Below are 25,307 nucleotides of genomic sequence, written 5' to 3'. Positions count from 1 at the left end.
CTCCAAAAATGACTGCAACCAAACCATTTCCTTCCCTGCTCCAGTTATAGCAACGTATTCCGCTTCTGTAGTTGAGAGAGCAACAATCTTCTGTAACTTAGAAGCCCACGATACAGCTGTACCACCCAGCGTATACACAAATCCAGTAGTACTTTTTCTGCTGTCAACGTCACCTGCTAAATCAACATCTACATATCCCTGTAGTTTTAAACCTGCTTTTGTAAAGCATAGTGATGTATCTGAAGAGCCTTGTAGATATCTTAAAATCCACTTGACTGCTTCTCAATGCTGCTTTCATGGATTACTCATGTACCTGCTCACAGCTCCCACTGCTTGTGCAATATCTGGCCTTGTACAAACCATGGCGTACATAAGACTACCAATAGCAGATGCATAGGGTATTCTGTCCATGCATTCTTGCTCTTCCTTCGTCTTTGGCGACTGATCCTTAGTTAGTCGAAAGTGACTAGCTAAGGGTGTGCTCACTGGTTTCGCCTTGTTCATGTTAAACCTTCTGAGCACCTTCTTTACATACTCCTCCTGGGAGAGCTTGAGAGTATCATTAGACCTGTCTCTAATAATTCTCATACCAAGGATTTGTTTTGCAGCACCCAAATCCTTCATCTCAAACCACTTTGACAACTGCTTCTTCAGTTCATTGATTTCCTCGATGCTTGACCCTGCAACGAGCATATCATCTACATATAACAGTAGGATAATATAAGAGTTGTCAAAGTTCTTCATATAGCAACAATGGTCGGCCTGCAGTCTTGTAAATCCATTACTGCACATGAAGTTGTCAAACTTCCGGTACCATTGTCGTGGAGCTTGTTTTAGGCCATACAAGCTCTTCTTCAGTTTGCAAACTAGATTCTCTTTTCCCTTCACTGAGAATCATTGTGGCTGGTGCATATAGATGTCTTCCTCCAAATCACCATGAAGGAATGCAGTCTTCACATCTAACTGCTCAAGATGTAGATTCTCTGCAGCCACAATTGCCAACACTAGCCTGATCGTTGTCAATTTTACAACTGGAGAGAAAATGTCTGTGTAGTCGACACCTTCTTTTTGTTGAAACCCCTTCACGACCATTCTGGCTTTGTAGCGCTTGCTACCATTGTGTTCTTCTTTAATTCTGTACACCCATTTATTGTGCAAAGCCTTCTTGCCTTTTGGAAGCTTAGTTAGCTCCCATGTCTGATTTGACATCAGTGACTCCATCTCATCTTGCATGGCTTTCTCCCACTTGATCGAATCTTCAATTCGTAGAGCTTCATCATAACTTTCCGGTTCACCACTATCTGTTAGCAAGATGTAGTATAGAGATGGTGAGAACCGCTGTGGTGGCCTAATTGTTCTTGAAGATCTTCGAGTAGCAGTGAGTGGTGTACGTTGTTCAATCTGTGTATCATCATTTTCTTGATCCTCGTTCTGATCAGTGTTGACTCGAGTAACATCAAAGTCAACAACCTCAGGTTTCTTTGGCTGTTCCTCAGATTCAGCTTGTGACTTAGCTTTGTACAGAATCTGCTCATTAAATATCACATTTCTACTTCTAATGATTTTGCAATTTTTATCATTCCAAAATCGATAGCCAAATTCTTCATCACTATAACCGATGAAAAAACATTTTCTAGATTTGGCTTCTAACTTGTTACGATCAGTAGAATCTATGTGAACATATGATAAACAGCCAAAAACTTTCAAATGGGAAAGATTTACCTTCTTTCCGCTCCAGACTTCCTCTGGTAGATCGAACTTTAAGGGAACTGAAGGTCTCCTATTAATCAAATAGGCTGCAGTGTTAATTGCATTAGCCCAAAAACATTCAGGCAATCCTGAATTCAGCCTCATGCTTCTGGCACGTTCGTTGAGAGTTCTGTTTATGCGTTCAGCTACGCCATTCTGCTGCGGTGTCCCGGGAATAGTCTTCTGAAATCTAATCCCATTTGCAGCACAGAATTCTTTGAACCCTCCATCGATGTACTCTCCTCCATTGTCTGACCTCAGACACTTTAACTTCAAGCCTGTTTCATTTTCAACCATGGCTTTCCACTTCTTGAAAGTATCAAATGTGTCAAATTTATTTTTCAAAAAATAAACCCATACTTTCCTGCTTGAGTCATCAATAAATGAAACATAGTACCGCGATCCTCCAAGAGAAGCGACTGGGGATGGCCCCCACAAATCTGTGTGCACCAACTCCAACTTTGTAGATTTTGGAGTTCTACCATTTTTCAGGAAACTAACTTTTTTCTATTTTCCAAAAATGCAACTTTCACACATGTCGAAATCAGTTGATTCCAACTTTGGTAACTTCCCCTTGGATAATAGTACTTTCATTCCTTTCTCACTCATGTGACCAAGCTTTTGATGCCATAGGTTGGCATTTGCATCAGCAATTGCAATAGTATCTCTAATGCTTGAAGTCATATATAGAGTATCTGTTTTTGTGCCTCGAGCTACTACCATAGCTCCTTTTGTTATCTTCCACGTGCCACCGATAAATAGTACCGAATGCCCATCAGCATCAAGTTGTCCTACAGAAATCAGGTTCCTCATGAGCTTGGGAACATGTCGCACCTTCTTTAGCAACCATGCACTTCCATTGGGTAGATTGATTGGTACATCTCTCATGCCTTCGATTTCCAACGCTTCACCATCTGCTAAGTACACATTCCCCGAAATCACCAATGACATAATTCTGCATGATTTCTCGGTGTGCTGTAGTGTGGAACGAGGCTCCTGAATCTAACACCCAAGATTCAATTTGGTTGTCGACTGAAAGGAGTAAGGCATCTCGGAGCTCTTCTGTTGTGGCATTAACAGAGTCATGCTCATTCTTCTTCTTTGCTTCCTTGCAATTATTTTTGAAGTGGCCAATCTTGCCACAATTCCAGCACTGTACTTGTTTTCCAGATCTAGATTTACTTCTGCCTCTTCGGGACTTCGATCTGCCCCGATTTGAACTTCTACTAGCTCCTATACCTCTCATCTCGAGGTTTAAGGCAGAACTGGAAGTTGATGCTTCTCCCGTATCTCTTCTGCGAACTTCCTCGCTAAGAATATGGTCTCGGATATCTTGATACTTCATCTTTGTTTTGCCATAAGAATTGCTGACAGCTGTTCTCATGGCCTCCCAGCTCTTTGGCAATTGAGCTAGAGCAATCAGTGCACGTACTTCATTATCAAATTCAATCCCCACTGAAGCTAATTGATTGATAATGGTGTTGAACTCATTCAGATGCTGAATAACTGGAGTTCCTTCTGCCATTCTCAAGTAGAATAGCTTGTACATCAAATGCACTTTATTATTGGCTGATGGCTGCTCGTACATGTCCGATAGAGCTTTCATCAAATCCGCCGTGGTCTTCTCCTTTCCCACATTGTGTGCAACTGATCTTGACAGTGTTAGTCGAATGACTCCCAACACTTGTTTATCAAGGAAACTCCAATCTTCATTGCTCATGTCATCTGGCTTTCTTCCTAGGAGTGGAAGATGTAGTTTCTTCCCATAGAGATAATCCTCTATCTGCATTCTCCAGTAGGCAAAGTCTGTACCGTCAAATTTCTCGATACCAACACCTTTAGCTTCTTCTCCAGCCATAACTTTACAAATGAGTTCAAATTCAAACAAACAAAGATCACCGTTGCGTCCGAAATGATCCAAATAGTTTGTCAGCACTATTTGATCGTCACGATGGAACTTCAAGTGGCGTGATCTAGCCCAAAATGATCTACAACACGTGGATGGTTCAGATCTAATGTACTGATGCCAAATCTCAAAATTTCGACCGTACGGATGAGTCCGGAATGATCCAAATAGTTGGAAAGCACTATTTGATCGTCGAAATCGGACTCCGAATGGCTTAGATCTTGCCAAAAACAGATCTGAAAAAAGGACGGTTCTGATCTGTATGGCGCGTGAGATACACGCGCTGCACAATGCGCATGGGCAACGTGGGGGCGCGTGTAGAACACGCGCGTACAGTACTGTGGCACATGGGGGAGAGTGAGGCGCGTGTGACACACGCGCCGAACCTCTCTAGGGCGCGTGGGGGCGCGTGTCCTTCACGCGTCTTCAACCTCTGGCGCGCATGGGGGCGCATGGGAGCGTGTGGTGCACGCATCTTCAACCTCCGGAGCGCGTGGGGCGCGTGAGTTGCAGTAGATGCACGCGTCGATCTTCTAGGGGCGCGTGTAGCCTCGTCCGACCTCCGTTTTTTATTCCGTTTGAGGCAACGGATTCGTCTCGACGCGAGGAACACCGTGGAGTTGTTAAAAATTGATTTTGAACAACTTGAATTTTCAGACAGCTCGAACCAGTGCTCTGATACCAGTTGTTGGGAACCGTTCTGACACAGAGACGATTCTAAATAAAGGAGGGATGAAATTTAACGTGGTTCGGCAATTGCCTACGTCCACAGCTGCTGTTATTTCACTATGAAATGATTTTTACAAAAAAAATTTCTCTCTGCTCACCCACTCTCTTCCTCTCTTCTTTCTCTTCTGCACTCTCTACTGCACGCTGCAGTCTGCACCCTTAAGCTCTCCTATTTATAGGAGAGCAGATCACTACATTGCAGCAATTTGCTGCATGATTCTTGGGGAGGTGGGGAGGTACCTAACAATTACAAAAGCACCGAACGGTGCCTAATAAACCAAAGAAGCAAACGGTGCATGGCTCACCGTTTGCTATTTTGTCTCCATCTGCAACAGTTAGTGCAAAGATTGTTACAAACTTATAGAGAAAATATGACTTCTCATCATTAACTGGCAAAGCTATCGAGAGCAGCTTTGGAAGGGAATCAGAACAAGAAATTAATGACGGATAAGTATATGCAAGCGACTGTCCATCCCAACCAAAAAAAAAACCAAAAATAGCAAGTATTTGGGAGTTCGCACTTGAAACAGGCAAAAGAAAGAATCTCAAATAGTACCAGAGTTCAAAATATTCTGATCTACAAAATAGTGAAAGAATTACACGCTTGTTATGAAATCAAGTCAAAGAAAAATTCTAAAACTCAAGCCCAAAATGGCTAAGGAAGCGTCTAAACTCTACATACTGAAAAAAGAAAAGAAAAGAAGAGGAACTCACTAGTGAAGGATGAAAACAGAGAACTTCAAATGACATTTTTTTTTTATGAGTAGCAAAAATATAACATTTTTCTCAAAGAGAGAGGAGGGCTTGATATTTCTCACCGAAGCATTGTGAGATTTGAAATGAAACATAATTCTCTGGCACAAAATCAAGGCCAAGTAACATAAGCTAACACAACCCAAGTAATGGTGGGTAACGTTGAACAAAAGTATTTCAAAACAGTTTTTATAAAGAAAAAATCCACAAAATATACTACTTTTTAATTTTTTATGATGACATAGCTCATCAGTTTCTGAAAATTTCTTTTAAAAATTTAAAAATGATATAATGAGATTTCCCTTCCTTCCTCACCATTCAAGCCCCTTAAACTCCCATCCTATTGGCCATGGGGAAAGGTATATCCCTGAACGTTTCTCTTGGTTTGTTTGTGTGTTTGAATTTAAGGAGGATATGTTCATTGATATTGATAGGTGAATATTGGCCCAATGAGTGTATCTCCAATGGGGTTTGGAACGTGGGCATGGGGCAACCAGCTTCTATGGGGGTACTAGGAATCAGTGGACACTGAGCTTCAACAAACTTTTAACTTGGCAATGGATAACGGTATCAATCTCTTTGATACAGCTAATTCTTATGGGACTGGCAAGTTAAATGGGCAGAGCGTCAGGGTCAGTCAATTAAGGAACATTGGACTTTAACTAGTTTACAAGTGGTACAAAAATCATTAATGAATGGTTTCTTGACATAAGTGTGTGTTTGAAAGTTTTAAGTTGCCCAAGCGGTAAAGATGATCCTTTTCATTGAAGTTCAATTACTGTCACATTGCTTCTGCTTGTAGTCGATGCTCAGATAACCTAATAACCGACAAAAGGTGGAAAAGATGTTTACAAAGGAATGTGAAGGAAAGAATAAATTGAGCTGTAATCTCATCGAATAGAAAGGATTGAGATGTGCTTTTTCCAGTGTATTTGTGAAAAGGAAAGAAACATGTTAGTTGACAGTCAGCTGTTATTTGGGGTGAGAATTCAATTTTCCATCATTCTAAAAAGGGCACGAGGTATTCCCCTGAAGATGAGCTGTTCATCTTTAGGGGAATACTAACATGGAGAGCTGATCATCTATTACTGTCGAATTTCAACGAATTCCTTAAATTATCAAATGCGCGCGTGAACATAAGAAGTAATTAAATTGTATAAAAACTAATGATTATTGGTTTCAAAGTAGAAAACAGAACAACCTGAACGAGTTGATTCGATGTCCTTCCACACCGCCGCTGTTGTCAAACTACTTGCACTCATCGTCGCTCGATTTGCCTCTACAAAAGCATAAATTTCAATGCTTAGCACTTCTGGGAGTGCTTTCTTGCTATCAAAAGCTAGACATAACTACAACCTTTGTCATTGAAAGTAAAAGTGTTCTATAAAGTCACTTGAAAGCCTCCACTATGAAAATTCTCAGGTTTCTAACAAGTTAAAGCTAACAATAATTAATGAGATTTTTGCTTTTTTCAAAGCAAGGGAAGTGCTCTACCATCAGTTTAAGAGCCTGTAACATTTTTCTACCTTGAGAAGGACATTACACCATACACATCCACATTACAGGCCTTTGTCAAAGCTCAAAAATCCAAGGCCTACTTCAAGCGATTTGAAGTCAAGTTTAAGAGAAGGCGAGGTATGCATTGTGCTTAACGATTCATGGTTATAATTCTTAAGTTGGCGTTATTTCTATTCTGACAGTAAGATTTTCTGAATATTTCCAGAGGGGAAGACTGACTATCGGCCCGGATTCTCTTAATTCATCACGATAAGAACAAGTATAATACTCCTAAATATCGATTTGTTGTTCGATTTGTATCCTAATGTCTATAGTAATGTTTATTCCTATCCCGATAACTTTTTCTAATTCTTTGTTTCTTGTTTAGGTGATTACTAGAAGGAGCTTCTTTGTGAATATAACTGTGTGGTGTTTAGGATGTGGTATCAGTTCCAAGACTCGGGCCAGCTCACCACCTGTGAGGAGAATAACTGCCACGAAAGACGAGGAAGTTAACGAAATGGAATATGGATTGCCCTCTTCTCATTCTCTTAACACGGTTTGCTTATCTGGGTACCAGATTTCTGTCCCTCATTTGGCATTTTTTCCCTCTGTTTTACGTAGGTGGTGGTGGCCTTCTGGCAAATTTAGCAGGGCGTTCAGTAGGGTTCTTTTTAAAGGGAATTTGGGCATAAGTGTGCATAATGTATTAAAGGTCTTCTTATAAAAAATAATATATTAAAGGTATTAATGCATGTTCAGAGGCTTACAAATCATGCCTCATGATCAATGGTGCAAGCTTCTTTAACCAGGCCCATGTTCAAGTCGTACTTTTCCAACATACTAGCTGTATTCACGTCAACCAATTAGAGCATTGCTTGAAAGATTCGTCCATATGTTTAGGAAAGCTGGCTTTATGATTTGTATTTTTTTCAAATGTAGTCCTGTTTTAGCTTCATGGATATTTTGGATTTAAAAAGAGATAGGGCATGCATTTTCAAATTCAGCAACTTTGGTTTGTGTTTTCATTTAGTGTATGCACTTTACTGTCGCAGGTACTTCATTTTGGGCCGCCCTAGGTCTCTTGTTGCTGTTTGCTTATCCAACCCCTGAGCTTCCAACACCATACTTTTGTTCTTGCATCGTGTTTTTGGTGGAGTTGCATCCAGAGGGTTGTCAAAGGATTCGTTGAAGATGTTTCTCTTTTTGCAAAAATTTGGATTGGATCTCACAATATTCATTCATGTCCTGTGGTTGGCAATGTAAGGAAACAGAGAGGCTATGTATTTAGAAAACTCATATAAATAGTTCTTGTATAATTGGATTTTGCCATTTTGGTATGTGGTTGCCAAGTATGCCTTGATCTTTGTATATCTCGAGAGAGACAAGATCGCTACATTTGAATGATTTTAAGTTAGATATAATACCATGTTCATGTGATCTTTACTATGATTTTAAGGCTAAAAAAAATAAATTTTATTCTTGACTTGAGATAATGTATCGTTTCGAGGGCTCTTAAAATTGCAAAAAAGGCAAGATCAAACCAAGTACACAAGCTATTTTCATTACATAGGTTAATTTAATTACATACAATTTACACATGGGTTTCATCAAATCATGTGCACAAAGTTATTTCCATTCAAAAACCATCTACTCCATACAACGTACTATTACATACAATTTATCCAAACTAAGCAAATACTATTACAAATTGGACAATCCAGTACAAATACAATAATTTTTGCTTTTCCTTTTGAAGATTTGTCCCTATCTCTCCCACTTTATCTTCCTTTTTTTTTTTCAAACTTCCTACTTGCCTTGTAATATGTCATCCCACGTTTTCCAAGCCTTATTCTTTCTTACATGAATGTTCTTCTCTAGCAAATGGAGCATATCTACCCATACAAATAATTCACATCTTGCATCTCTCTGCACACAATAAAAAACAATGAAACAATAAAACAAGAAATATGCAGGCCATTTGGAAGACAAGCTTGGAATGGCACTTCAAACACATAAGATAAGATTTTGGTAGCAACTAAAACACCAACTTCATGATCCTACTACCACCATTAAAAACAAGACAGCTTATTTAATTAGGGAAACTTAAAAAAAGTTATAGCGAAAATCATTTGTCTTAATGAAAGTTAAGGTATTCATTTTACAAAACACATAAAGTGGAACACCTCAATTACATTTTTTTGAAATAGAGCAATATGCCATACCTTCTCAATGATATGTTATGAATAATCAAATAACAGAGAGAAAATTCAAAAATTAAAAAGATAAATAATATTCATAATAGGGTGCTTGAGCATAATTATTATTAGGATTGTCGCTTCTGGGATTTGCATAAGGCTGTAAAGGCTCTGACGACTTCACAACCCCCTATATCTTCTTGTTTCTGTTGAATTGTAACATTGCAATCAAAAAAATCGTAATTTTTATTTTATTTTATTTTATTATAGTAACCAAAACAATCATAATGGAAACAACACAAATCAAAACTTGAAAAATTAAGTAGCTTTGGTCCACAAATCCTTTTCTGTTATATGTTATTAATTCAAGGAAGCTATATCATCCCAGCAAAAAAGTAAAATTTAATAATTTTAAAATTAAGAGAAAAAAAAGCTGGTTATAAAGCAAAACACTCAACCTAAGTTGGGCCAAACTTCCATTGTAGAAACAATTGATTCTTCTCTTTACAGCTTGTAGACATGATGTTGCCCCCATGATTTAGCATTATTGCACAAGCATGAAAAAATTAATATTGAAGAATAAATATTAATAAAGGTGATATATCCTCTCATTAAGTACTGTTAAGAGAAAGAAATCCAAAATTTTTTGGGTAATTTACTAGAGGAGAAATTAGTTTCAATATTTTGATTAATTGGGATATCAGGTAGCTCGATCACTATGAGACAAGAACACTTGATCATAAGAACTAGAGTTAAGGCAAACCAAACCCCAAAAAATGTACATTAATATAGGTTTTGTTGTCTTATATAGTTTGCGGCAGCCATTGCATTGTACTGCACTAACTCAGCAGTTGAAAACTTTGTGGCAGAAAGGTGGGTCAGTAGAGATAACAAAGATAAGATGAGGAGGGAAAGTGTAACCCATTTTATTTTAGATTTGAGAAACATCTTGCCTCATCAAGCATGAGAACACATTCCAGAAACCATATATCTAATTCCAATTCACAATTGGAAATCAAATTCAAAACCACATTTGCATTTAGAAGAAACGTCAAAGATAGGTATCAAAGTCAAAGTGCGATTATAACAACAAATTAAATTTAAAGAACAAATAAAATATGCAACTCTTAACTACGCCATGTTAGGTTGCCCAAATTAGTCTTATAACATTTGCTTATATCACAAACCCTAAAATTTCATAGAACCTTTTTAAAGAATATTATTTACACGAAAAAATACCTTACTGCGGGTTCTCTTTTGCAGATCTTTGGACACACATCATGGAAGCTGAGAGGAGATGAAGGATTTGGGGGGAAATTCAAATCACAGAAAAGAGGAGGGAGATGAAGCACGGTGCAGAAGAGAGAGGGTGGTCTCGTTGCTTGTTTCGTGACAGGGAAATCACAAGGATTCAGATCAGCTGAAACACGAGATTGGGGAGATGAAACCCAAAAAATGGAGGGAGAGCTGCAAATTTCGAGAGGGAGATGAAAGTCAGCATCGCCGAAGAGCAGAGGGGGAGATGACATGTTAAAGAGAAGAGGGGGAGGATTGAGGCGTGAGTGTAGGCCAAAACCGGTTCACTTGTTAGTGAACCCGATCTAACATGTCATGTGTGCAACGGTTGCTCTCAAATAGTGGCTGACGTGAAGATTAATTCTCAAAGAAAAAACAAACATATTAATACAAGTTGTTGCGACGCCTTTTTGTTTTGTTAAGGCAACAATATTGATTTAAAAAATCTTTCGTGAAAAATAAATAACATTAATGTTACAATTTTGATTAATAATCGCCTTAAGGAATGTTGAGTCCTTTCTCTTGTCTAAGACTGTTCATCCATGTTATAGTCCTGATATACCCTGACTTGGGTCCAAATGCCATATGCGGCCTAGTACTTGTCCTGATAAATCTAGGTTATGATTCAGATTGATAACCAAACGAATCCAAATTTTTATGGTGGGCTTGTAAGGCTCTATTTGGTTTCACATTTACAATTTGTCTTAATTTATCTCATCTCAATATCTCAACATTATTCAAATACAAACTCTTTTTTCAATTTTAAATTTTTAACTTTTTCATTTAATCATTACAACTTTTCCAAACTTATAAACAAAACACAAAAAATAATTGAATCTTTTCTAATTCCAAAACAAAAAATAATATTAAAAAAATTATATTATAACAATATTTTAATTTTATAATATTTTTATTCAACTTTTTCTCTTTCATCCCAAAATTTCATAAATTATCTTAACTCAAACCATTTCACTATTATTAACAAATTTCTCATCTCATTTTATCTATATAACCAAACAAGGGCTAAGTCTAGTCCTCTCCCCCAACACCACCACAAACATCAGAAGCCTCACTAGACGGGAAACCCTCCTTGCATTTGTGTAGGAGGATTGCTTCTCTCCTCACGCCGACAATAAAAAAATGCAAAGCCACACAAATTGTGTTCCTAATGAATCTGCGACACTAACTTTTGCAATGGTGGGGCTCAACTTTTAAATAATTAAATCTGTCTCCTCTAAATGTATACTCTTGTTTGCATGCCAGCTACATGTTCCACCATACAAAACATTGGAAAGCCTCCTGCTGAAACTAAAACTGATTTCTAGGTTACAACTACCACAAAAGCAGATCATCATGTAGGATTCACCCCATTATCACTTAGCTTGTAAGATTCATCCTATCATAATGTAGTTTAAGATCTTCATATTGGCTGAAACAAGAATTGGAAGCAACAGTACTGCATGTGTCACTAAGATGATTCCATTATAATTATGTATATTATCAGCAAATATGATTTTAATATTTATCCGAAATTTACTATACAATAAGAAACATACACATTGAAGCATCAAAACGTAAGTGGAAGATCAGGGTTTATGAGGTAAAACAAACTAGCAAAGGAAAACGAACGATCGCTTTCTCCTGTGCAAGCTTGCTTTGAAGGAGATGAACTTGTATTTACAGATGCTCGTGGCCGTTCTACATATTTACTCTATTGCTTTGAAATCAGACATGGACTTAAGGGCTTTCACAGAACTCCATCTCCTGACATTCCAGAAAAAGCGTTTCAAGTGAGATAAAACTAGTAGTAAATAAAAAGGAACCAACTCCTGTCGAGCCTCAGGATACGTAAACGATAAAGGTAACCTTTTGATGGAAGATATTAGAACCCTACACATGATGAAGGGTTAAAAATGCAAGAAATTCTGCACGTACCTTGCCACAGATCGGACAACTTTCACTTCTTTCCATCCATTCATAAATACAACCAAGGTGAAAATGGTGAGAACATCGAGTTGTTATTTTAGGATTTTCTACAGTATATTCTGCAAGAGAACAAATCAAATTACATGAAAACAATACAAGAGTCTAGGAAGCAATTTCAGTTCTTACTATAGCAGAATAGACTTCTTTTTTCATTTTTATAAATTAAGTTTACTGCAGCAGAAATATATACTGATGACCAGTAAAATAACCCAAGCATATTCTTTTAATAGCAGGAGGGGCTTCTTATTGGCTACTCTTTGTCACAAACATGTTAATTACCATCGAGACATGTAGGACAGACATCTTCATCTTCAGAAGATGGCTGCGTATAAGTTAGTCTATATGAAATTTTTGATGTCGAAGCCTTCTCTGAGGACTCAGAATGGCCAGGTTTACCATCTTCTTCAGTTTCAACTCCTTTCAATTTCTTCCTAAAGCCCAATGACTCCGTACCAGAACTACTCATATTTCTCCTCGGTGGTTGAGCATCTTCTTGGAAATGAGTCATTAACTTATCACGCCGAGAGACCAAGCCATCATGTTGCAGACGAGAGTACCTCTGATCAGAATCAGAAGGCACTGGTCTGGAAACAGAGAGATGAATATCATTTGAGGAATTATCAGGTAATGTTGTGCCCACCCCTGATGGTGTAAAAGAAGCTCCTTGGTTTGGGGAAGATAGTGACTGTCCTTCAAGCCTATGAAACGTAGCATCATACTGCATGTGCAGTGAGGGGATGTTAACAAATTAAAATATAATAAAAATTAAAGTGAAATAGAAACAGCAGCAACTAGAACAGGGTTTCCCCCCATGAAAACAACCGAAACAGTCTCAATGCAAAAAAGTTATAGTAATCAGATTAGAAAGTATATTGCCTTTGAAGTGAAGAAATAGGGAGGCCAAAAGACCCTTGCGACAGGATGATTTGAACTGTCTAATTGTAGAGCTTTTAACATGATTATACCAACAAAATAGGTCAGATGGTTTCAAATCATTTAGACACACTACGTTCAAACTAGGAGGAGTTATAGGGTAGACATAGTTCATAGTTTGTCTTCTCTTTAATTGAATGCAAATGCACGAATTCACATAATAATTCTTTTTATCGGTACAAATTCACTAAAGAATATATAGAAGAAGGAGATACTCCTTTTGAAGTATGACTTAAAAGTTATTTTACAGAACCAAAACACTAGTATGGATAAGATAAGAATATGAACCGAACTTCTCTTAATACTAAATTTTCATACGGAAATTAGAAAATCTTTCTGTTATGAACTATTTAGTTCAATCAGTAATTGGAACAAGACCTTGATCTATTTAAAAATACACTCAATCTGTGGACATTTCTCCTGAAACATTTCATGTTTCATTTGAATGATCAATGCAATCGCTGCAAAGCATTTTTATTTCACATATCATCCCATTTATAATTTTGAACATGTGGAAAGTCCTCCAAAGTAAAATATATATGCATGAAACTTTTCCAAGATGTCATGGTAACAATGTCTTGAACCATTGATTCGAGACATTTGACCACAAGATTGTGACTCATGGAATTTGCAGCAGGCATAGAAAGCCCTACAAAATCAATTACAATGTTTTCAACATTTCCATGCATTTATTAGATAAAAAGGCAAAGTGTTTAGTCACTCAAATGTTCAACTGTGCGCATACCCCACTATATAGCTGGTGGAAAAAATATCTCAGGCATAGGCAATTCCTGTATATCGTATTGCCTGGAAGAGCATATTCTTCAAATTCTCCATCACATGGACAGCAGCAAAAAGAACCCATCTTTATGCTTTTCCCAATAAATACCAAAGTAGTGGCTATTAAACAACAAAACGAACCAATTGAGGAAATCAATATTTAAAACAAATTATGAGAACAGATCACAGAACAAAGTTGAGAAATCAATGAAAGCAGCATTTCCTCAAAATACAAACCCCAAAACCAAACCAAACATACATATCACATTCTTTCTCCTTCTTTTTTTATTATGTTTATTTTTGATAAATTTACTACAGGAAGTTACCATGGATTTTAGTATCTTATTTCATTCAAATTCAAGAGGAGTAATCAAGTACAACTATATGTTTCATTCAAATCCTGATGCAGAGAGTATTTTCGTCTTCAAATTCTGTATCTTTCTCATTCCTCTCTTCATTCCCACCATGAATTCTCTCTTTCTCTATTGTTTCTAATTGTCTTTGTAGTTTTTCTAAAGCTAGAGAATCTTGAAAGCCTTTATTTCCAGAGTTCAAATCATTTTTTTTTTATCAGTCAGGGTTCAAATAATTGAGTTAGTAGGCCTTTTATTTAGTTCACAATCAACTACCTTTTTACAGAGGGTCTCTCTGAACTGAATATGTCACATGATGGATCGAGGCCCTAACCTATATAAGAAGATACCTATGCATGAACATATCATAGTTGCATAGAGAATTTTTTTTTTTTGATAAGTAGTTGCATAAAGAATTTTACAACTTCATGCATCAAAAGTTCCAGTGCTATATAGGTGAACTCGCCCCAAAAGGGTGCCGTTATAAAAAAAAAATATGCATCTGTGAAGTTGCTTAGATATTATGGTGGAACAGGTATAATTTCTAAGCCATTATTTTGTGAGATAGGTAAGATTTTGTTTTGAAAAGGTGGAACCTCCAACAATTTGCAGAGCTCGCATCCTTGTACATTGTTGTAAGTTTAGCTGATGCAGGTTAGAAGGTGTTATTAAAAGTTCAATCTAACTTTGGAAGTGTATATCACATGACGGGTCAAGGCCTTAATCTATATAAAAAGATACCTGTGCATGAAGATAATACTTTTGCATAAAGAATTTTACAACCGCACGTTTCTCACGGTAGGGGCTAAAAAAGTAGACTTTCTTTCAAAATTGGACACAGATAAAATGGGCAAAGCTTTTGGGAAAGATTGGTGCATTATCTGAAACTAACATATTTTCGGAGTCTCTGGCCTTTAAGAGAAAGTTATTGGAAAATGCTGGAATAGTCTCTACTATTGCTGTACCTTTAGGACCCAAAATTTGAGCACAAAAATAATCGTTCCCATTCGCACAGACAGCGATGGAATTCCAAAGAGAAATGAGCAAATAGTCAATAAAGAGAGTACCAAGTGGTGTAAGGGAAAGCTTGAGAAAGATCCAGAATATCAAGATGACAATGCTCCCAGCAGAGCAGATTTGCTTTCTGGGAGGAAACAAAAATGTTAGACCGCATATCAAGGATAGACTGAAGCTATTGTTCCTTCCCAAAGTAAAATTCTTGAAAAGAAAAAGAACAAGAGAGAGTATGCGAAAAGCAATGGGTCTACATATACAATGCCAAATAAGTATCAGGAAACAGCAATTCATCACGATACCAATTCGAAGATCGAACCAAACGAAACCACAAGATCATCATTAGACAGTCTTGGGTTTGATAGCATGTAAAAGGCGCAAATGGAAAGATAATCCTAGTAAGAGCTGAAGAGTGGGATTTATTTCCCACTTACATTCTTCTGGGTAATCTGACTGGTTCAAGAAGATCCCCTCAGGAATCTTATCGGAGTCTTAAGCCATAGGCCAAGCCTAGGCAATCCAACAAACAAACAAACTCACAGGTTGGCGATTTTGGGAACTTCCAGGATGAAGAATGGTAGAGGAACACGCGCAAACAGCGCTGCAGCCCGCCGATGGAAACACACCAAAACAGAAGATTAATTACTATATACTAAAGAAATGGATTTGGTGGGCGTGTGGTCCAGCTAAACTTATATGTGCTGCTTACATTTTCAAACCGTACGCTATTTTTTTTATTTTTCGGATATTCTTTATTTATTTATTTAATTTTAATCGAGTGAAAATAAAATACCGTGAAATGATATTAAGAATTGAATACTGTTTTTTAAAAAAAAAAATCTACACTATGTATTGATTATGTAACATAATTTAATTTTAAAAATAAACTTTAAAATCTCAATCTTATTAATTAAATATTATCATTTAAGTAACGTAGATTACGTGCTCTATAAATCAGTTTAAGAATAGATTTATAAAATAACTCTTAAGAAAAATACAGCTATTTATCTTATTTTCAATTTATAATAACCTTATATTTTCATTATTTTCACTATATATATATTATACGTATGAAATTAAATAATTATAATATAAAAGAAATTTAGATACAACACAATATTCTCACCGTCTACCTACCTTTTAGAGATTTTTATTGTAAATTTGTAGGTGTCGGCAATAGGCAAGAGATCAAGTGTTACCTATTTTTTTTTCTCTCTCTCTCTGTTTCTGTTCCTATCAATGAATACAAGAAGAGGAGAGTATTAAATATTGCAGTTTTGATGTTGATTGGATCCACATATTTTGTTTATATCTCTAGGTTATAAAAAGTATTTAAATCTGATAATTGTAAAAAAATAAAAATTATTTAGATGATTGATGCTTCCCCTCAAAATTTCTAGCAAATTGAATATTTTTGCCTTGAAGAATGATTACCATTCAACAATATAAAGATGCATTTTAGGATCCATTCAAGAAAGTTCTATAAATCCTTGTAATTTGTAAAGATTTCAAAGGTTTTAAGATTGGCAGGCAACATAATCCTCTTACTCTTAAACAAATAATGTGTACTGTAATAGGATATTCGAGAGACCCTTCCTCTTCTATAAGAAATAGTCTACCTCCCAAGCAGCAAATGCCAAGAATAATTCATCATGATTTAGTGCATGTTTGGGATTGTGGTGAAAAATATTACTTTTAGCTTAAGACTTATAGCTTAGAGCTTAATATAATAAACTCTACTATTAAAAAGCTATTTACTGTTTGGGATCTGTAAGTCTAAAGTATTTTCAAACATATTAGATTTGTTTGGGGTTGAATTAAAAAAGCACTTTTTGAAGTGGAAATGACACAAAAGGGTATATCCTTGATAGAAATAAAATGATTTATAATAAAATAACAACGAAAATAGTCTAATAGGTGTTTTAGTAATTATAATGAAAAAAAAAAATCTCTTCAACGTTGCATAAGTGAAAGAGCAATATAATCACGCTCAATATTCAGAACATTTTCACTAGATATCTCTGATTGTTGCATACATGAGTAATCTTCTACTTCTTCATCTTGCATGTTTCCAGGAGGTAGATAATCCTCGTCCTCATCGTATGGCTTGAACTCAAGATCCTTTAATGCATGAGTTCTAATGAAATTATGAATAGCCATAGACGCCACAACAATTTTAACTTGCTTATCATAAGGAAAATTTGGCATATGATCCAATATCTTCCATCTATTTTTCCAAACTCCAAATGTTCTCTCGATAGTGCATCTGAGCGATGAATGTGCATGATTAAATATTTCACGCATACCCATTGGTCGAGGACCACGGCGAAAATCTGGTAGATGATATCGTTCCCTTCTGTATGGCCCCATGTATCTATTCATATGAGGATATCCAGCATCTACCAAGTAATATTTACCTGCATACAATTTAAGATAATAAATCAAAAGTAATGCAAAAATCATTTATTATTTAGTTAAAGTTCATTAATGTCATTCTTATTAAATTCAAACCTCTAGGTGGATGTGGAAAGCGCAATTCATCTTTTCGAATAGCTTCCATAAAAATACGTGTATCATGAGCTGTCCCTTCCCATCCAGCCCAAACAAAAGTGAAACGCATATCAAAATCACAAACTGCCATGATATTCTGAGTAAGTATGCCTTTTCTACCAATAAATGGAATTTGTTTTGTTGGAGAAATAGTAACTGGCACGTGGGTTCCATCAATAGCTCCAATACAATCTTTAAAGTATGGCCAATATCTCTCATCTTCACGAATTTTTTTTGGAATATCCTTAAATTCCCTATCAGTGGGGTTGATAATATCAACCGCCATTCGTGAAACGGACATTAATACATTATTAAAATGCCTACTAATAGTCTCTCCTGAATGTTGAAATCTTTCTTGTGCCATTCTATTCCCAAACCCATGACCTAATATAATCAAGAAAATTCCTACCATTTCTTCGATAGTTATGTTTCGAGTACCAGTTAAGTTATATCTTTCATTCAACTTTTTGCATAAAGCATGAAATACATATTTTTCCATCCTAAATTGTTGATGACATCTATCATGATGACCATTTAGAATTTCCATAACAAACTTATGACCTATATGTAGAGAGGTCCTACAAGGTTCCTTTACAATATATGTTGTGTAATATTTAGAAGCCACCATTAATTGTAATGTTATCACAAAGTCAATATCATCCTCTTTTTCTTCTTCACCATTATCAGCATCGCTTATGTAATGTTCAGTATCGTGACCATTATTCTCCATGTCTGTAATAAGATAAAAATATCCCACTTAAAAAAAAAAAACAAATATCCCACTTAAAATATCCCACCTCTATTAATGTCTTGCTAGGCGTAATTGAAACAAAAGGTTTTAATCTATATTATTAGATCCCTCGACTAGAATCATCAAAATTAATTGCCCAATTAAATTTCACATTACAACAACATAAAAAGTTGATTTGACATGCTTTGTTCACTACTTTTTGTAGAATGTGAATCATCCTCAACTAAAATGACTTCCATTTTTTTTTTGTCTACATATGTTCACTGCTTCAGGTAATTATCTACCTGAGTGATTGTTGTGCTGCTATTTTTTTTTCTTTGTATTTTTGGTACTGATATGCCATCATTGATTGGATTCTTTATTCATGAGTTAAAATGAGCATGGTTAACGTGACTATATTTCATACTTGTACTTGCTAGCAACCAATAGGATCTCTCTATTTCAGATGATATTGTAATCTAATGACTGCATATTCCATTATATCATCATTTTTAGGCAATTATGAAATGCTAATGCGCCAAGATTGGAGAAGGCAATATTATACAAAAAAGAAATAGTATTAGTTTAGTTACTAGTTTAGACCTGGGAGAAATTATGACATATCCTCTGTTTGTATTCTGCCTCTATCCTTAACTAGTTTAGTTAATAGGTTCTATGCTTATACTAGAAATTAAAGATACAAAATCAAGAGAGACTCGACTAGCTAAAAAGAGGAGTTCACCTTCTCAATGCAAAAAAGACATATTCTTAATACAAAAAATACATACTCTCAACACAAATAAATGATATATTATCAATACAAAACAGAAAATCTTAATACAAGTCTTCTAAAAAATAACAAATAAATGAAAAATAATATCAATTACATCATACCTAAAGTCCAGCTAATCCTTCCAGTGATGATGCCCACTTCGAATGGAAGATTAGAACTCAACTTTCACAAATAGCAGTACCACCAAATGCATTCACACTCCACACCACACACACTCAGAAACATAGAGATAGTGGCCTGTGGGTGTTATATATAACTAGTGTACGAGGAGAGACAGAGTTTCAGTAGGATGGAAATTGATTAGAATCTATCTGATAAGTGTATGTTGTAGAAATCAAATTTGAAAAGGATACTACAAAATCGGATTAGTAGGAGACTTTTACCGAGTTGTTGAGTGAAGGAATATAAAAATCAATCTTCAAATAAGATAAGATTTTCTTGGTTTGAATTATTGGGTATCTCGTAATTGAGGGCTAATTTCTCAAAGGTATTATAATAGGTTCTTGCTGGACTCTCTCTCTATGTTCAAAAATTTGAAAGAAGAAATTATGAAAAAAAAAAAATTCACAAAAGATTAGTTAGAAATTACCATGCTTTCAAAACACCAAAGGAGGAGAAGCTCCTGAAGATGCTACAGGAATATACCCTGTATCCGGTGAAAGAACAAAAAAGAAAAAAAAAACCCAGCAAATATTAATGATAAATAACTAACTATCAGAACAAAGGTAGATATCATAAATAACAATGGTGAGTTTGAAGGCAGCGATAGGTAGATTTATTTGGGTTTTCTAAGCTATTGAAGGTGGTAGAAAAATCTGGGTTGTATGCAGGTAGATAAGAGAGCTACATGCTCTGCATCTAAACACACCAAGAGAAACGTGAGAGAGTTACAGAATGAAAAGGTTAAAACATGTAATTACTAAAAATTATAGAAATATTTTGGTCTTTTGACATTATTATACCACCTTTTTCGGTATGATGAAAAGTACAGAAAAACATCAAAATGATGCTTTTTCTCCAACACAGTTTTAACTTATTGGGATCTAAAAAGTACTTTTATATAGGATATCCAAACATTTGATATTTATTATTAAAGTACTTTAATGATATTTAAGCACTTTTCAAACCTCCTACCGCAACCCCAAACATGCTCTTATTATAATTAACGTCTTGTGCTGTGCAGCCTTTGACTAGGCTACATACCCATTATGAAATCATCGTAGAAATTGAACTCACCCCACCCAAAAGACACCTATTTCTAAACAAACATTCATTCCAACTCCTAGTAGACACCAAACACGGTCGTGCAATCCTTAAACTAACCTTCACGTATATTCCCAAGATTAATGTCACAGCAAGCTGCTATTATCTCGTCAATCCAAACTTTGTGCACATGACACAGTCAGAGTGAAGCAACGATAAATTCTTCGTTGAGGCATCCAACTATATATGGGGCCATGGCATAATGCCATCTGTAGGAAAACAACCGTGAATCACAATGCCGGGAGTCAAAACTCCCAAACAGGCAACACGAACATCACAACAAAAAAAGAATTGTGGAAGATCTTGCTACTTATTTAGCATCATAAGATGAAGTTTCCTGAACAATCTGCAACAAATTACCAACAAGCGTTTGCTGCTATTGTGAGAGTGGATGCCATTTTCTGGAGAAGGAAACATCTAAGTTTATTCATGAGAAATTCTGTAAAGCAATAGAAACATGCATATCAGAAGTTTCAGCGATGACAGAGATCAGAGCCTCAAGTGCTCCATCCAGTAAACGCTCTCGAGAAGAGCTGGTTGGTGACAGATGGTGCAGTTGGGTCGGATCCTCCATCATCACGCTTCTTCTCAAAACAGTATACAGGGGCTTGCCAACGGGCATCCTCGAGCACCGCTCCCACTTCAAACGTCATGACATGTGCATTCCTCCCTGCACAACATATTGCAATTCATGTCTGAGACAAATTTCATTTCCGAACAATCTTTCATATAGAAAGGGCAGACCTTTTCAGCAGCATATTGTGTTCAAAAACAGGGGGAGATAGTTCTATTTGAAAGGATGCCCATATTTAACAAAGATTTACCGAACAGCAGAGCAAATGAAAGATGAATTATATATAAATACGCACCAGTGTAAAACTCCCAATGAACAGGTCTCTTAGTGACAACATCCTCGTAGTACCAAATGAAGTCGACCTTCTCCCAAACGTTGCAGAGGAAGCCATCGACGCCTCGCTGTCCCAGGTACTTGGCACCATCGAGCCAATTTGGGCGAAGAATGCCCACCTCAACCTGCGCGGTCCTGCACTCTTTGTTGGAATCCAATGTGTAGAAGAAGGAAGTCCCGTTGTTCCACTCGAGGTCATAAAGGAGCTTACCTAGCTGGTCCTGGATGATGTTGAAGTTTCGGCCCTTGGGCCAGTCGTACCAGAGATCGATCATCTGTAGGGATCCGCTGTAGTTCATGAAGAGTATGGAGTGGAATTGGTGCGGCCATGGGGTTGGTGTTGGGTCTTCCTCTCTGGATTTGCAGAGAGAAATGGTAAAGAAGAAGAGCAGGAGAAAGATGGATATGATGATGGGTTTGGTCGCGGACCCCATCGTCGAGCACCAAAGAGTCGGAGAGTATCGGAGAGAAGGACGGAGAGAAGGACGCGTGGTTGGTTGGGACGACGATTTCTTTTCAAGATCCAATTGCACAGTAAAGTGCGCGGCTGTTACTTGAAGTGATGAAGGACCAACGAGAATATGCCCCCGCATGGCATTCCTGATGGTACCCATGACCGTTCAATTTTCAAGCTCTAGTGTCATCCACCGGCCAGTAATTTAGCGATACTCTTCATTATATATATATATATATATTTTTAATTTTTAACTCTTCAAAATTGTTTTTTAAAAGCGATTTAAAGGTGTGGCTACTGAAATAAATGTTAGATATAACATGTTACAAAAACTGATTTTTAACCCGTTTATTTGGAAACACAAACGCAATCTATCTATAAGTTGATAGAAAAGATATAGCATGTCTAATTAAAATAAATTATTTATTTTGTTAAAGAATAATAATTTAGAAGATAACGAGTATCGCTTCTAAGAACACTCCCAATAATTTTTATAAAATATATCTTTCCATAAAAAATAAAGAAAGTTGCTTAAAATCCATTCCAATTAATTTTGTATATCATTTTTATTATACACTTTGCTACATTAATCCCTCTAAAACTAGAAAATACTGTTTACATATTTCCATTTCAGCCCTTCTCTCTCATTCACGCACTTTTACTGTGTTTGATCATTGATGCCAAATAAGCAAGCTGTGGGTTTCATTGGCTACCGATTACCCAGCTCATCAAAGGTCCATTTTTGGATCTTTTTATTGCACTTTCAGAATAAAGTATCATAGTACTTAACATTTCATGGCATCACTGTATAAAGAAATAAAATAAAATCCTGCACCGTCGAGTGTTGCTACTTGCTACATTCTATGACTAGCCTTTTTTTCTTATTCGGATGAGACGGTGGGTATACAGTAGAAGGGTTGTTTTGTGTATTGTCTTTCCTGTTTTCATAATATATTTTGAGAATATTTTTAATTAATATATATTTAAATTTAATTTATAAATTTAGATTAATTTAAAATAAAATATAATTATATGAAATTATACACGAAGAGATATTATAAATATAAAAAAATATGAAAATATCATTGATAATTAGAGAAAATATTTAAAATAAATAAAAAAATATTAAAAAATAAAATATTTAAATGATATAAATAAAAAATAAAAAAATTAATGAATAATATATTATAAAAATTAATATGTAAAATAAAAGAAAATTAAATTTTAATAATATCTTTTAAAAGATAATATGATGAAACTATTGAGAGTTCTTTTATAAAATTAACATGCCTGTGAAATACGAGATCGAACCCAGTCGGTCTCACGTTTGGTTTGACGGCCTATAGGCACGGTCCAACTTATTCCTCGCATATTTTCAAAATTTACCACGTCGGCCGATATATTAAAAAATAGAAACGCTTCTAATCGGTACATTTTATAAGCATAGAATAACAGAAACCAATAAAATAATGCCACGTAGGGAATACAAGTTCTAGAAAATGCGGTGCAGTGCGGTGCGGTGCAGAGAAACTTCAGATATTGAAGGGGTCTGAGTTCGAGACCCAACCCTCCCTCTCTCTTTCTCTCTACCCTAACCTCTCTCTCTCCATCCCTCTCCTCCTTGAATAACTACGACATATCTGCACTTCATTTCTCCTCTCCCTCTCCCTCTATCTCCGCACCCAACGACACCAAGTATTTGGACCATGATACTGCTTGCCGGTACTCTTCGAGTGGGAAGCCTTCTCCCAAATTTTCCGTTGGTGGACATATGCTTAAACCAGGATAAGTTCTTCATGGGTCTGAGTCAAAACTCATCAAAACCACTTAAATCGGGTCCCCCTAGCATCTTAAACCAAAAGTTCATTCCAAAAAGTTGCAAATCCCTTCTAAATGCTTAAGTTGAAGAAGACCCAGAAGGGAAAAAACTGAACTTGTAGCTTCGAACAGTTTCATATCCCATTACATTGTAGAGTTTCCAGCTTTTAAGCACCGATGAATAGAACTCGAGCCAGCAAATCATCCATGAAATTCAAAACTCTTGATTTTCTCAAATATATGACCATAAAAAATAAAAGTAAAAACAATTTTTTGGTAGATTTTTAGAACACATAAGAAGAAAAATGAAAGAAAATGAAAAAAAACTATGGCCAATAAATTGTACAAAAGGGGCTGCAATGATTCTTTATTTTGGTTACTGATTTTTTCCTAATTTTACTGATCGTGAAAGAGAGGGAAGGAGAGAGAAAGGTAAGGGTTTGGTTCAAAGAGAGAGAAGGGGGTGGGTCTCGAACTCAGACCTTCAATCTGTGAAGTTCCTCTGCAGCTCATTCCACTGCCCAAAACGTGAATTTCCTACGTGGCACTTCTCCATTTGTTTCCGTTATTCTACACTTACAGGATCCACCAGTTAGAAGTTATTTTCATTAAAAAGACAAAACAAAAATAAAACAGAGGGAAAAATCAAATCCAGCTGATGAAGTGAAACGAGGGGTAATTTTACTCGAGAAATACGAAATGAAACCCAGAGAGAGAGACACAGAGAGAGCGCCGGTGGTCGTCGTCATGAGTATGAGCATTGTTTATTGTGATTCAGCTTAGTTGAGGTTTTTTCATTTTTAAATAGGTCCCAGATGCTTTCTAAATTTGTGATTTTGAAAGTCCTATTTCTAGCCTTTAGCAACATTTTCCGTGTCCCAGGTGCAATATTTCCATTTGGGCTTTTATTTGCGCTTTGAAGGAGAACGCCTTTAGCAACCTTAGTAAAGAAGTTTGCAAGGATTGTGCCGTCAGGCCTCAAGTTCCCTCAACCCTTCCTTTCATCCGGTTCCTCAAGTTCCATTCAGGGTCTCTCCAAAATCTCGAGCAGGTTCTGTTTCTTAAACACCCTTCTCTATATGGTTCTAGTTTCCTTTCATTTCCTGAAATGACTTATTATTATTTTATTTTTTTGACTAACGAGATTGATAATTAGACCATTTTCTTTTACTGGGTCGTAATCTGTTGTCTGAAGCTGGTTTTTCTAGAATTGTGAAGCCTTCTGTGAATTGGGTATTTGATAAATTGACATTAAGGGTTTATTAGTTTCTTAGCTTCGAGTTGTTAGGCTTTTATTTCGAATTCTGAAGTGGGTGCCCAGTAGCTGATACTGCATGGAATTTCATGCGCATTTAGTCCTATGAATTGAAATTAAATACATCTAAAAGCACAAAATTTTCGTTGAAGCATTATTATGCGATTCCATAGTTTGGTTACCGGTAATCTTCTTTATTATTACTTTGATATGTAATGGAAACCTTCTCTAGATGCATTGTCCGAAGGAAGATGGTTGATTAAATGAATCAACCAATGTTAATAATCCTGTTGCTTTTGGTCATTTTGAACTAGATCTCGGACACGTACTGTGTGGTAGAACT

At 36.2% G+C, this 25,307-nt stretch overlaps 3 protein-coding genes and 2 long non-coding RNA genes across 7 annotated transcripts; 1 reads left to right on the top strand and 4 right to left on the bottom strand.

Moving 5' to 3' along the window:
* The first annotated feature begins 6,488 nt into the window (after positions 1-6,488).
* LOC122311929 lies at positions 6,489-8,058 on the top strand. The gene is made up of 4 exons (XR_006242908.1): positions 6,489-6,772; positions 6,861-6,914; positions 7,023-7,207; positions 7,690-8,058. It is a non-coding gene; the product is annotated as an uncharacterized LOC122311929 (long non-coding RNA).
* A 181-nt stretch (positions 8,059-8,239) lies between these two features.
* Positions 8,240-10,684, bottom strand: LOC122311649. Its single transcript, XR_006242832.1, has 2 exons — positions 10,072-10,684; positions 8,240-8,563 (listed from the first exon to the last, which is right to left on the bottom strand). It is a non-coding gene; the product is annotated as an uncharacterized LOC122311649 (long non-coding RNA).
* Positions 10,685-11,591: 907 nt separating this feature from the next.
* On the bottom strand, positions 11,592-15,886 carry LOC122310574 (E3 ubiquitin-protein ligase At3g02290-like). 3 transcript variants are annotated; one of them, XM_043124559.1, is made up of 6 exons: positions 15,629-15,886; positions 15,248-15,324; positions 13,793-13,947; positions 12,394-12,832; positions 12,064-12,173; positions 11,592-11,892 (listed from the first exon to the last, which is right to left on the bottom strand). In XM_043124559.1, the coding sequence occupies exons 3-6, from the start codon at positions 13,910-13,912 to the stop codon at positions 11,866-11,868; spliced, it is 696 nt and encodes a 231-aa protein (XP_042980493.1). In that variant the 5' UTR covers positions 13,913-13,947; positions 15,248-15,324; positions 15,629-15,886; the 3' UTR covers positions 11,592-11,865. The 3 variants fall into 3 exon arrangements, with proteins under 3 accessions (XP_042980493.1, XP_042980495.1, XP_042980494.1); XM_043124561.1 differs by having other exon boundaries at positions 15,497-15,637; XM_043124560.1 differs by lacking the exon at positions 15,248-15,324 and having other exon boundaries at positions 15,629-15,885.
* Positions 15,887-17,007: 1,121 nt separating this feature from the next.
* Positions 17,008-20,721, bottom strand: LOC122310572 (protein ALP1-like). Its single transcript, XM_043124557.1, has 4 exons — positions 20,591-20,721; positions 19,857-19,913; positions 17,706-19,523; positions 17,008-17,611 (listed from the first exon to the last, which is right to left on the bottom strand). The coding sequence occupies exons 3-4, from the start codon at positions 18,472-18,474 to the stop codon at positions 17,148-17,150; spliced, it is 1,233 nt and encodes a 410-aa protein (XP_042980491.1). The 5' UTR covers positions 18,475-19,523; positions 19,857-19,913; positions 20,591-20,721; the 3' UTR covers positions 17,008-17,147.
* Positions 20,722-20,821: 100 nt separating this feature from the next.
* On the bottom strand, positions 20,822-22,076 carry LOC122310573 (uncharacterized protein At4g14100-like). The gene is made up of 2 exons (XM_043124558.1): positions 21,400-22,076; positions 20,822-21,200 (listed from the first exon to the last, which is right to left on the bottom strand). Exons 1-2 carry the CDS (start codon positions 22,049-22,051, stop codon positions 21,028-21,030), a joined length of 825 nt encoding a protein of 274 aa, XP_042980492.1. The 5' UTR covers positions 22,052-22,076; the 3' UTR covers positions 20,822-21,027.
* Between the last annotated feature and the right edge of the window lie 3,231 nt (positions 22,077-25,307).

This window comes from Carya illinoinensis, chromosome 5 (assembly GCF_018687715.1).
Source record: "Carya illinoinensis cultivar Pawnee chromosome 5, C.illinoinensisPawnee_v1, whole genome shotgun sequence".
NCBI lineage: Eukaryota > Viridiplantae > Streptophyta > Magnoliopsida > Fagales > Juglandaceae > Carya > Carya illinoinensis.
The sequence above is the reverse complement of the archived record's forward strand: the minus strand, read 5'-3'. Positions and strand labels throughout refer to the sequence as shown.